The sequence below is a fragment of the Bacillus rossius genome, chromosome 14 (assembly GCF_032445375.1).
Source record: "Bacillus rossius redtenbacheri isolate Brsri chromosome 14, Brsri_v3, whole genome shotgun sequence".
Lineage (NCBI taxonomy): Eukaryota > Metazoa > Arthropoda > Insecta > Phasmatodea > Bacillidae > Bacillus > Bacillus rossius.
The window spans coordinates 45,991,942-46,005,921 of record NC_086341.1 but is presented as its reverse complement, the minus strand read 5'-3'; the positions used below and the strand labels follow the sequence as shown (position 1 = coordinate 46,005,921).

The window sequence follows — 13,980 nt, the reverse complement described above, 5'->3', positions numbered from 1 at the left end:
TCTTATGAGTTCTGTAATGCTAGCAAACAAGCATTTGGAATAATGAATAATCACAGCATTAATTACGTTCAAAGTTTGCTAACTTTCTTTTTTGTTTGTGTGATGGGAAACTGAATTTTCTGTGACCTAACCCTTAAATATTGGTTGCACATAGTTATTTTTTTTTATTAAAATCAAGCTCCTAGAAAATGGGTTCATTAAAATTGTAGCAAACATGAAGATAATAGATTCACTTGTTTTACAGTTTGCATTAAGTTTGATGATTGCTCACTTGTGCTACTTAACAAAATTGTGTGTTCTAAAATTGACTGCTATTGCGATTTTTATTCACTACCAAAAATGAGCAAAATGTTATTCAGAATGTCCATAAAAGAATGTTCCAGTTGCAATAGTATTTTATAACAGTTCAATTTAGATTAGTTACAACAAATCATACATCAAATTGAAGGTAAACTAACTTAGCTTTTCTTACAAATGTTCAATATGTGCACCTTTAGTTTTACGGCACACATCCCCAGTTACGAACATTATGGGTATTTACATTACACTTAGATGAAAAGTCGGCTTACCGCTGAACACCACTCATTCAAGAAAGTCATTTTTCCGCTCCAACACTTGAAGTGCAAAGTTATAACGTACACCATAGTCATCTGTCTTTAAATCATTTAGCAACTGTTTAAACATGTTCTTAAAACCGTCCACACGGTCGTCTTTGGCAAATTTAGTTCAAGACTTGTTTTCCGAACAGATTTCTTAGGTCTATAGACTATACACAACACATCGACGTCCTGTACAGACATTTTTGGTTGTCCCGTGCTTTTCCCTTTACAAACACATCCGGTCGTTTCGAATTGCCTACATCATCGGCGAATGTTTTTGCCTCTTGGGTTACCACAATTAAACCTTAAACAAAATGCACGTTGAACTGGAATTACAGATTCACTCTTAGCAAATTACAGAACACGAAATGCCTTACGCTCAGGAGTCGCCATTTTTGTGCGGGTGGCGCTGCAAGCGAGAAAACAACAAAGCAGTGCTCGCGCATGCGAATATCTAAAACTGTTTTTGAGTTACTCTTTAATTGTGACCTTGAACCACAACTCTACAACTCTTACAGTTGATACTATTAAAATTTATAACTGGGACAGTCTTTTATGGACAAACTGTACTCCGACAGTTTTGTTTTTGTGGTTTTTGTAGTACAGTTTACTTCGCCTGGTAACGTTGTGGAAAGTAGGTGTGAAATGCTTGCGTCGGTGATGGCGTGGTGAAAACGTCACTAATGCAGGCTGTGTGTTGGTGTGTTGTGGGGTTGAAACGGCTTTGTTGCTTGCATGCGCGCAGCTGTAGAGGAGGAGGAGACGAGCAGCGAGTCGTCAGATGATTCCGACACTTCTAGTGTTAGCGACACTGTTAGTAGCACTCGTGACAGCGAGGGTAAGTGTGCTGTTTGGTTGTAGGCATGCATCTAGTCACTAAGAGTAGCTATATTTTCTTTCCAGTTTCTATTCGAGTGTTTATTGTAAAAGTAGTTAAAACTGTTAGAGCATTGAGTTTTTAATATTCTCGAACAGGTTTGTATGTAAAAGAAAATACTTAATAGGATAATTTGATCTCCAATTTACATGTTATTGTTTGATAAGCCTTTATATATTAATTTTAAATTTTAATACATTCAGGTTATTTGCCTAAAGTATTTTTATGGTAGCATCCGAAAAATATCTAATTTTATGTAATGTATCCAAGTAAAAATTTAGTATAAGCATGCAGTATTATAGTTAGTCATATACAGTAGAACCTCGATGATACGTTCCCGTTTCATACATTTTCCCGTGTCATACGCCGATTAATTTTGGTCCCGCCGAAAGTACTATATTTACAATGGTTTACTTTCCCGGAACATACACTTATAAAATCATTAATTTCCCGTTTCATACGTTTTTCCGAAGCGGAAAAGTCCTAAAATTCACAAATTTATTTTTATATTCCACCTTATAAACTCCGTTTTAATGATTTCTTTTTAAAAAACGTTCATTGTTTACCTTTGCAAACGTAAGAAAATAACTTTATCGCACCATAGATATGGATAGTATCAGGAAGAATGTGCACTTCGCTAGTAGCATCTATGGCCAGTATTAAGCGAGACTATGGCGCAAACTAGCAATGATGAAAATGGTGCAAGTGCTTGACTAAGGAAGGGATCTCATATTTTGTGCATACATTAATCTTTGAACTGAATATACCCGTTTGTTATTGTTTTCTTACGATCGGATTGTTTTGTATTTTACGTTTCTCAAGTTAAAATTTTATTGAAAATTGTTCTGTTGCATAAAGTTGTTTGTAAAATGAAACAAACAAGCAAAAATTTGTGATTTTTTTTACAGTAGCCTAATTTTTTTAATTTCTAATTTAGGCTTGGTAACTTTTCCCCCCCTCCAAGAAAGGACTTCATAACATTTTGTAAGGCCACTGTTTCTCATGTCAGCTCTACTTGATTATGGACTGTATTTTACATTTCTGGTGGTTTTATTTTATGTATATATAATGATGAATTCATATCTTTCATTAATATAATGCAATTATTTACACATATGTATTTATGTTTAATCTGACATTGTGCTGGTATGCTAGATTGGAAAAAATTTTTATTATTGCCATTCCCTTTTCATACACTTTCCCGCATCATACACCATTTTTGTGCCCTCCGATGAAAAGTGTATGACAGGGGTTCTACTGTATTCAATAAGATAGCTGGTAAAAAGTTAAGAGTAGCTCTTAAACGTTTATAAATGAAGTGGGTGTTGATTGCGTGGACCAAATAGTTACTCTAAAAGTATGCAGAGTTTGGGCATACAGTATGTTTCTTAAAACTTAATAAAATATCTGTTTCAATAGTCAAAAATTAGCTTCAGCCCAATCATTATAGAAAAATGCTACATTTCAAGGCAACTTTGTAACTGAAGATTTTGATTAATTTAAAAAAATCTTTTTAAAACATTTGTTTGTCTTTACAGTCAATGGTATATATATTAATATACCCATTTATATTCTTTCTCATCTAATTTCTTAACTGGATTTATCTGTGACTAAGAGACTGCAATCTCCTCTACACTTATTAACTTGGTTGTTATTTGCCCATACAGAAATATAATTTTGGAGGTACTTACATAATTTTTGTTTAAATTTGGATTCTTCGGCACGGTGATTGCCACAATTCACCTGTGTGTGCATGATGAAGGTGGACAGACATTGTTGCCACAACAACAAACATGAGCACTATCAAAGAAAACCAGGATTCCTATAAATATAGGAAACCGTGAAAACAGGGGAAAATACCAGAGTACCCAGCCATCAACTGTGATTAATTAATTTTATTTTACAAATGGTATTGTATCTTCTAAATGAAACTGCTAGGTTTAACACAACAAAACAATAAAAAATACTTACTGGAACACCTTAAATCTGACTTTGCCATGGTGCATTTTCACTGTGCAAAATTAAAATAGAATTTTGCTTGGTACCATTTTACATTACCACTATTGCCTATTTATTATCAGTTTTATTTCTCACCAGAAACAAGATTAAGCAGCATAATTCAATTTTAAAACAAAAATATTATATTTTTCTTGTGGTTGTATTAGGTTCTGTATTTTAGAACTTATAAAAACTCATGTGAGCTTAAAAATTAAAAACATTAATTATTTTGAAATACTTGTTTATGTGAATGTGTGTTTATTAAATAACTCAATTATAAGTACACAATTATGACTGCTAGTAATACCATAAATGAGATAAGTTACTACATAGTAAACCAAATATTGGAAACATGTCTCATAATGGGAACAAAAATGATAAATTTTTCTAAACTTATCTTCTGTATGAATTGATTTGTATAAATAAGCACACTACGAATGTTTCAATGAAAAACTTTTATCACCAACTTATAATTTAAAAAAAATAATTATGAAGTTAAGGTAAATGATATACTCTCAGTTTTATCCCTTGTGGGTTACATAAACTGGTGGCTGGCTGTCTTAGACACAGCAGTGAGACATAATTCTCTGTGATTTACAGCTACAGCACTGTGCTATATGAGAATTTTGTGGAACTAATTGAAAGAGATATTTTTTACACTGCCCTTTAAATCCGTTGCTAGCACCTAACTAGCACTTAATCTTAAGGAGTACACAGATTTCCGGCCCCAAAACAGCCTCATAAAGTATTGTGTATCTCGTGCGTGGTTTTGCTTCACCGTTTCTTTGCATAGTTTTTTGTTGTTGCGAATTTGTTCTCTTTTTGGCCTGTGATAAATTTTTTTGTTGTTGATATCGTTAGATGTAATTTTTCTGGCAAGGATTGGGACTCATAATCCGTGCTCTTTGTGTCTGTAGTCAGTTTTGTTATTGCTTTTATGTTAAGTTGTGCTTTTTTCCTATGTCTATGCTATTGCTGGGATCACATGGGCACCTGTAATCAATTCCGTATTGGCTTGTGTCGTTTTTATGTATTGGTTTGTGTCCTTAGATTGCGTAGTGTCCTTCAAAATACCCGTAAATCACTATTATGTCCTAAATTTAGGAATTATATGGTTATTTTAATTGAAATATTTTTCCGCAGTGAAAGAAAGCTGCAGATAACTAATCTGAGCATAAATTTGCCATCAATTTCTTATGCTGTGACAAAAACGTATACTTTGTTCAAGATAATGTTAAGTTTTTTGGACAGGTGTGAGGTTCGGACTTTGATAACTGGATTATTTAATTTAGTAAACAAAGCAAATTCATGAGGCACCAGACTAGCTAATCATTTATCAATAAATAATTATTTTGGTCGTTTTATAAAGTGATTCAGCTGTCAAAGTGTGATTTTTCCCTGTAGAACTCGTCAAAACGTTTCAAATTATCTTAAGCAAGTTAGTTTTGTAATATGGGGCACTGATTATTAAATAATTCTTTCAGTGGTAAAAAAAAAAATTTGCTAATCCTTGCAATGTTCTTGCTTATTTGTTAGAAGAACTAATAAATTTTGATTCCAAAATAATTAGTATTCTAACCTGAAGATTCCAGTGTTGTTAATGGATATTGAATGTAAACACTCTTAATAACTCTCAAAATTGTGATCATGCTGACCTTCATTTCGACTCTCTTGTTTTCCAGAAAAGAAAAACAAAGTCAACAAGGATGAACCTGTCAGAAACGCAAAGCCTGATGTTAGCAAAACAGTTCCTAATACCATATCTGTGAGTTTTTTTTATTTTATTTTATAATATGCATGAACATGAAATCTTAAACTTAATGTTAAGTTATGTTTTAGTCTCCAGACTTAAAGTTTATGTCTGGTCCTGGTGTCATAAGATTTTCATAATGTGTTTGTTAATACAGCATTTTTTTCTCCTGAATTAGCAACATGTTTAAGGTAAACAAGTTTGCTACAGACAGGAATAATTGTTAAGGAATATCTGGGAGTTTGAAAACTATGAAATGTTGTAAAATCTTTCATTCAGTGTGAATATGTATTTAAATTCAGATCCACAGTGGATAATCATCTAAATTATAATGTTACCTTTGTTTATTTTATTTTTTGAAGTTACAATTCTTAAGGCACATTAAGAAAAAAATGATAAGAGTGAATTTTTATGATGCGTGCACATCATGCAACAGAATTTTCACAGTATGAAGAAAAAAAAGGCTACGTACAAATAAAACTTATATATGTGCTTTTAAGTCATATACTTGAGTAATAGAAATTGTTTATAAACTTTTTAATATGTATTTTCAAGAGTATTTATATAAGCGAGCTTATGTTCCCATATATATACCGTATTGGTCCGAATATAAGGCGACCATTTTTACATAAACGAGAGATGCAAAAATTGGAAGTCGCCTTATTTTCGCACCCAAGACGTCAGAACCGCAAACATTAGTTCCAAGCTGAAAGCTACAGTAGAAACATTGTTTAACAAAACGTTCACGATTTTTTATATTAACTAAAACTTTGTTACCTCACACGGGGAAAAACGATAAATCCACCTAATATTGCAGTAATTCACAATTGTTTGAAGTTGAAAATTAAAATATTTGTTCTTGAGTAAAAACGTGAATGTTGAAGCATCTCAAAATGGCAACCTTTTATTTCACAATTCATATTTGTACTTTGTGTACAATCGCGTGTTAACATTTACGGTAATTTATCTTCAGATTTTTAATGGAAATATTTGTACTAAAATATCACAGTTATTTTCAGAACGATTGTTTACGTTTACAAACATTTCGGATGTAATGTTTGGAAATTCACGGCTGCCAACTGTCTTTCCACAATATTTCTTTGTTGTAAAACGAACATTGCCGAACACGCACGAAGACGCCATATTAACAGGAATTTGGTACGTTGCTTCAAAAGCTATTTTAATAATCCACTCTTTATTTATGTAAAAACCTTTCATAATTATAATAGATTATTCTTTCAAATTCATAGAACAGACTCTCTCTGTCAGAGAGTAATATGGACAAATATACGCGGTCACGTAACCGAAGTTATTCATGGCCGTAAGCTTCATCATGTCAGCTAACCACTTGTTTTGTTCCGGCAAGATGCATTCTTTGTTTGCTTTTTTTACGTTTAACACACTACTAAATAGTAATACGCCTTGTTCTGTGGTAATACGTAGCTTAAGTCAAACGGATAGTTAAATGCTGTATTTTAAGAGTGATTAATAGCCATTGTAAAAATTTTAAATTCGTAGATACAGTAAACTGTGAAAAATGAACAATCACACATCGGTGGAACGGCGGGGAATGAGCTCTAGACAAATAAACAGCTCTGAAGATGACAATTATGCAGCTTCATTAGAGTAAACATACGAAAAAATTTCTAGTGTAATACTTAAAAATGTAAATATTTTCTAATTGTTTTCTTTTGACTTTTAGGGTAGGCCATTCAAACTTATTTTAAATAAGTAATGTGATAAATATAAATTAATTGTTATACATACATGCAAAAACGATTTATCAACACAAAATGTATGTCTAATGAATTTTCACATTAATTTCTACCAAACATTATTTTTACATTTGTTTGGCCTCCTAAAACTGCAGGTCGCCTTATATTCGGGGTCGCCTTATATTCGGGCCAATACGGTAATTAATATGCATTATAAATGATAAACTATTACATTATTATTAAATAAATTATTAAATTATAATCAAAATTTAGCATATTTATTGATTTTCATTGCTAACTAATATTTATCTCTATTGTTTTACTAAAATAAATAATTAATTCATACATGTGTTCATATTAATATTGAATGAGTATTTAATTACAATTTTTAATTTGGTTGAATTTATACTTTATCAACTGTATTTATAATATCACTCCAGTCATTTTGTTATTTTATTTCTATTAATTATTTGCATGCAAAATTAAAGTTGGTTATTTTATCACGACAAGCAAGTATAACTTCTAACGCACGTACATAAGTAGGGATAGGAAAAATTCGCGGGTTCAATGACCTGCAGGATGAACTCCACAGTTCTACGTACACTCGGTCAAATGCCACCCACCCATTGGCTGCCGTCTTGTGAGACGTCCCAACGTAGCAGCCTGTGATTCGATAAAAACTTTGGTCGGGCGTTTCCTCACTGGCCCGGAGTCATCCAAGGTGAGTTGCGAGCCAATAGCAGAGGCAGCACTGAGGTTTAACTATTTGTATTTTAGCCTGTCGCGAAATGAACCCGCAAATTTTTCCCATCCCTATACATAAGCATACACACCCTTGTTCCTGTGGATGTGTGTACTGCGCGGGAGAGGCGGGAGTCGCTGGCAGCAGTGTCGGCAGCGCTGGTTGGTCCGCAGGCCCCCCCGAACTCCCCGCCCAGGATCCCCGCGGAGAAGGACGAGCCGTCCGCGCCGTCCTGGCGACGGCCGGCGTCCTTCAGGAGTCGCGTCACCAGCAGCGTGGACGAGCCCGCCAACAAGGCCCTCAGATTACGTACGTACCTTGGGTTTCTTCCAAGCGAAACACTTAACCCATTTGCATCCACTCAACTTCAATGTTAGACATACAGTACACTCCCTATTTAACGCGGTTGTCGGGGGACATAACTTTTACCCGCGTTGTTGCATAACCGCGATGTTTCGATGTGACTAAGGTCAAAAGGTATAAAACACCGCCTGTGTTCTAATAGGTCGGCAAGCACGCACAGTATATACAGCCCGCCTTATGTGCGGACTTTGCATCCGCAGTTTTCACTAAACGCGGGTGAAAAAATAAAAATAATAAATTTTAAAGATAAATATTAAATGTTGAATTTATTTTTCCCTGTGCCGCGCACAGTTTGTTGCACGGCCTACGAGCGCGCCACACGCCGCCAAACAAACATGCGGCACACACGCTGCTGCCAGTCTCGTGGTGTCAGCCACAGTATCTGCTTCGTCTGATTGTCCGTAACAAAGTAAGTGCACACGATTCTGTGGTCAAAGTCTTCTAAATAGAAAGGCCGTAGAGATACTTCAAACCGAATATGAATCACAAAGTACCGAGTTTGATTGACAAAATAAAAATTCTAGATTTACTTACTGATAGCTAGGGCCTGGAATTTTTCGCGATCGCGAATTTTGCGAAAATTCGCGCGAATTTCGCATTAAAACGCGAAAAGTAAGTACATTCGCGAAAACCACAACATTTCTATATTACACTGCGAATATATCCCCGAAAAGTATCATTTAGGGATGGGGCGACCGAATCCAATATCCGCCGAATCCGCCGAATCCTAGGGATTCGAAGGTTCGGCGGGTCTGATAAAGGATTCGTCAAAGGATTCGGTTTTTACTATTTACGGGAAAAAAACACAGTAAAACTCGCTTACGAGGTCCCGCATGGTAGGTTTTTCCGTATAAAGCGTTTAAATCGCCCGAGGTCTCGTCATTTACGCCATTATGTGTGATATAATGTCCGTTAAAATTTTTTCTGAAACTTCTTGTCTCAAATAATGGCACACGTAAATATGAAGAAAAGACAAATGAACAACATACGAAGAAATATGGATGATGTACCATAACTACAGTACAAACCCAATAGTTATTTTAAGATAATTACCATAAAAAGAACTAAAGATTCTTTGTAGAATACCATAATTACTACAGAAGCATGATAGCTACCATATTTGCACTATAGTTACCGTAACAACTGAGATGTATATTTACCGTGATAGTAATATATTATTTATTTATGACATATTAAATTAAAGAACATTGTTAAAAAAAAAAAAGGATGTTAAACTTTCATATGTAAGGTTGGCACATGTTACTAAGAAATAATGCGATCTGAAAGAATGCAGTACTACTACGAAAAGTGAAAATGGTACTTGTGGATTTTTAGGTTATGGCAGTCTCTTTCGTTTTTCAGTAATATCGGCCGAAAATTAACGAGCGTACTGTATCGGAAGTCGGCAGAAATGCCGATTCAACTAAATATTGGCAAAATCGGCTTCTTCAATACAGCTCTACATTTAATGACATGAGTAAACATATTTCAGACTGCAGGATATTGAAAAAGACTTTAATTTCCATGTAGGTTTATTGTGTGTATGTTTTTTTTTGCAAGTGTATATTGAATGAAGTAAAATGTTTTTATTTTTATTACTTTCAATGATTAAACTTTAATGACCAGTTACAGATATTTATGACACTAATTTTGAGGTTAAGCAATTTTACTAAAGCATTCCAGCCAAGCAGGTTGCCAGCGATAGACGCTTCTCTTTTGCTGGAAACACTATCTCCAATCGTAGAGCTAATTTAACTCCTGAACGTGCAGAACAAATTATTGTTCTGCATGATAGATTAAAGAACAGAATTTAATACTCTGTGACAATCTCTCTCAGAATTATTGTGCTGAAAAGTGGAAATGTTGAAACAATGTGAATGTACTTTTCAAACAACATGATTTTTGGTGCTAAGTTTGTTGAAGCTCAGTAAGGACTCCAGAAAAATTGACAACGGTGAAATTTTTCCAAAGATATGTTACATTTACACAAACATATACTTGGTTATGTTAGTTGGATGATATCAGTTACTAATGAGCCAATGGAAACAGGTAAGATTCAATGAAAAAAAATGTTCTTTTTTTTCTAGCAGTGCAAAATGTAAACACACTCTGTAAATAGTTACCCAAAATTAATAAGCCCACTTCATTTTAATACTTTATTCAAACATGATATTAAGTTTAAGATAAAAATAATTTCCGAAAAGTGTAACTGTACCACAAAAGCTCGAGCTCGGCTCGAAGTAAAATTCTTAGGCTCGCAGACCTGTAGCTTATTTATAGAAAAAATCCTAACCGCTAATCTGTACTAAAACTGAAATTTCTCAAGAAAAAATTGTTGTCTTTATATACACTTATACCAGAAATGTACCAAAATACATGTAATAAAGTCAAGAGACTTTTAGTGCAAGCAGAATACATCTCACTTACATTATATATGTGGATATCATCTGTTAAAAGATTCGGGTTTGGGTTCGAGATTCGGCAATTCCAGTCGAGGATTCGAGTTAGGATTCGGATTCGAGGAAATCAGGATTCGCCCCATCCCTAGTATCATTACAGTAGAATCCCGCCGATGCGACCCCCCTCTGATGCGTCCATTCCGTTTATACGACCGGTTTTTGAGAAACCGTGAAAAATTTGAGCAGAGAAAGTCGTAAATTTGAGTAAAATCGGCTGAAAAACAAGTCTGTTACACTTTGTTGGGCACTGTGTTCAACTGTCCACGCGGCAGTGTCTAGCCGAGCTCGGCGCGTCCACTATCGCACGAAAAGCCATCTCAGCGGTCATGTTATCTTACCCGCCCGCACGAAAAGCCGCTGAGGTAGCTTCTGCGTGAGCGTAAGAAACTCGTCCGGCCAGGCTGGCGGTAGCGGCGGCTTGACGTCATACGTGACGTGACGCGACGCTTACCTCTCCCATCCCCTGCTAATTCTTCAAGGCTCATCCCTCCCAGAGCCACAAACCATGTAAAAACACCCCCCCCCCCCCCCTTTACCATGTAACATTTCAACACATTCCCTTCCTTATTTCAACCTTCTGCGTGAGAAACTGTCAGCATCCTCCTCCCCTCCCACACCGCATGCGACAAAAGCCAGGTTGTATAGTCCATTCTCGGTAAAATAAATATATTTATGGGCTTATACGACTGTCCTTCGCCGTTAATAAATACTTTATAAGTTTAAGTTATTATGATACAATTTGTTTATTAGTCACAAAGCAGTTTCTGCTGAAAAATCACGAATACCTAGAATTTTATTGAATAGAAAAATTTAGCAGGGCCGTAAATATATTTATTTTACTGCATAGTTACTTTTCCATCTGCATTCCAACGTGTTTTTATCTTTTTTTTTTTTTTACGCTGTGAAGGGACGTGGACAAGATAATTGCTTGAGCTGTCAAAATAAACATCGCTGACGGCAAGGGCGGGAGCGCATCCTGTCGGTCTGTCGCTGTGATCATCTACTCCAAAAACATGTCACAGCATTTCAGGATAGCATTGTTCTTATATCTTTCATTTATAGCCGAATGTTTTCTACCTGATCCACACAAGTTCCTTCGTCACGTTTTGAACGAAAATAACCACCAGCTGGCTAGCATAGCCGAACTCGCGTGACGCGAATTCACTTAGCGCGAGTATTTATCGGACCCCATTGTTCAGGGTATGCGAGTCCGAGGTGTAAAATGAATTTTAAAAAGTTGTCTTTTTTACTCCCTAGACTATTTGAATATGAAATCTATGCGAACAAAGGTGAAAGGGGAGGGGGGGGGGGGGGAATTGGCCCGAATTCTCTATTGCGACCATTCTGTTTATAAGTTCGTTTTTCCGGGAACCGTGAGGGGTCGCATCAGCGGGATTCTACGTATTTGCAGATCACTTATACTCACGTATGGTTAAAGTATCATTTAACCCAAAAAATTCCATTGACAAACATCTAAATTGGGCTAAGCATGTGGCATCGGCAGCCGAAAAAAAAAATCGTAGTTGCAAACATCTATAGCAACGTGTCTGTTTTGTGTAACTGTTTTGGATTTAATTGGCTGTTATTATGCATATTAGTCTATTCCTAGTATACATGGATTGTTTATTAAATATGTAAACTATTATATTCAATAACTGCACAATTTAGTCAACATTTAAAATACCGGTAAAATTTTCATTGCATAACGAAAATACCGACTTTAAACCACCGCTTTTCTAATTTGAAAGTACCGCTTTTTGCATACTGAAAACACCGAAATTTTCCAGGCCCTACTGATAGCGTGTCTTTTGCAGAAGTAGGCCGCAGATACGGGAAAAACGATTCTAGCATTCATACAATAAAAAAATAAAGAACCGTCTATCGTGTCAAGTGGTTAAACTTTATTATCCATGTTTACAGTTAATTATAAATGGTCACATGTGGGAAACAAAAATTGTGCCAAATTAATTTTAGCGCAATCAGTGGCGCCGTATTAAAAAGTCTGTTAAACTTTGTATTTACTTATTCCACCAAACGCTGTGTCGAGTTGCTGAGTGTGTGTGTGGCTCGGATCGGCAAGTGGGCCGCTACACATAAACATTTCCGGGCCTTGTTTACTACCTCACGGCAAAAGTGGTACAGTATGGTTCACGTAAGTATTGGACCACTGGGAATTCCTCTGCAAAGATTAAAAATACGCTAGCTGATTTACTTTACTATTTAATGTTAAAACATTATACCAAAGTCAAAATATGAACATGTATAATACAATGACTTACACAATAATATTACATATGTAGGCTCAAGTTGTAACAAAACATTTATATACAGATGTTCAGAAAAATAGCAATTAATACAGTACATACTGTACCGTAAAAGATGTAAAAAAATAAAATAAGTCATAGTTAGTGTAAGCGCTCCACACTAAATGGGAAGATTCTGGAGTGGAATTTTAAACACTGGACTACCTGATTTTGCCTTGTACGCAGCGACGCTGCTCAGTCAAGTGACTCATGCTCTGCCTGTGTGCTGCGTGAACACATTCCCTCCCCCACCCCCTCCTTCTGTCCGTGTTTCTGCCCGCTCCAATCTCTAACTCTCTCTACGCCTTATCTTTCCCTCCCACCTTTTCCCTCTCTGACAGTATACTTACACTACCCCGCTCCATTCACTGCTATACATAATACCGCAGCCTCTCCTGTCAAGACAGCACAGCATAGGACAGGTCAGACATTAAATAAAAAAAAAAAAAACTGCCCTCAAATTTACATTTACAGCGTGGAGTATTTACACAATCACTAAAATATATGTATGCATTACATATGTATATGTACCTATTCTTTTCTTTTAAAATAATCGGACATTTTTGTTTGGCGTACTAATGCGGTGCGTTTCTGTTCTGCATAATGCTTTAAGTTTGCCAGGTGAAGCAATGGGACATGATTGGGCTCACTCTGTCTTTCTGTACCTTCTGGGATACCGCACTCACGTGATATGCTCACTTTCGTCTCACCTTTTTTCACACGCTCAATGATTTTTAGTTTATCTGCTATAGAATGAGTTTTTCGTTTCTGTGACATCGTACCAAGCGCTAACAAGACTGACTGTAAAAACACGTCTTCAATAACGTACGGTCAACAATGACTTGTCTCCGCTTGTCAGCACACGTGACCACGAGAAGTGTGCAGATGGGAAATGAGTGAACTACATACTCAAGGTCACCAGACTTCCCCCCTTTCGGCTTACTCATCGCCCCTATCACTAGCGCTTATATTCCACCCCTCCCGTCTACTCGGGTGTCTTGGTCGCATATTCACGGCTCGCCTCTCCCCTCCCAGCCGCGGCACCTCTCCCCTCCCAGCGTTTGCCGTCATCCAAGCCTATCCAACATCAATCCCCAGCCGAGTCACGTTGGATGATGTCGCTGGACGGTGGGCTTTATCGGGTCCCCTGCTTCATTTGTGAGATAAAGCGAGG

At 36.1% G+C, this 13,980-nt stretch overlaps 1 protein-coding gene across 12 annotated transcripts in view; it reads left to right on the top strand.

The window, feature by feature from the left end:
- Positions 1 to 13,980, top strand: part of LOC134538852 (protein phosphatase 1 regulatory subunit 12A) — a 177,820-nt gene that overhangs the window by 77,853 nt on the left and 85,987 nt on the right. For 8 of the 12 annotated variants that reach the window (XM_063380404.1, XM_063380407.1, XM_063380415.1 and 5 more), the window contains exons 8-10: positions 1,345 to 1,437; positions 5,157 to 5,239; positions 7,855 to 7,990. In XM_063380404.1, coding sequence (XP_063236474.1) covers positions 1,345 to 1,437; positions 5,157 to 5,239; positions 7,855 to 7,990 — 312 coding nt within the window. The remainder of the gene's footprint in view (positions 1 to 1,344; positions 1,438 to 5,156; positions 5,240 to 7,854; positions 7,991 to 13,980) is intronic. The other 4 variants (XM_063380412.1, XM_063380414.1, XM_063380411.1 and 1 more) reach the window with 1 other exon arrangement.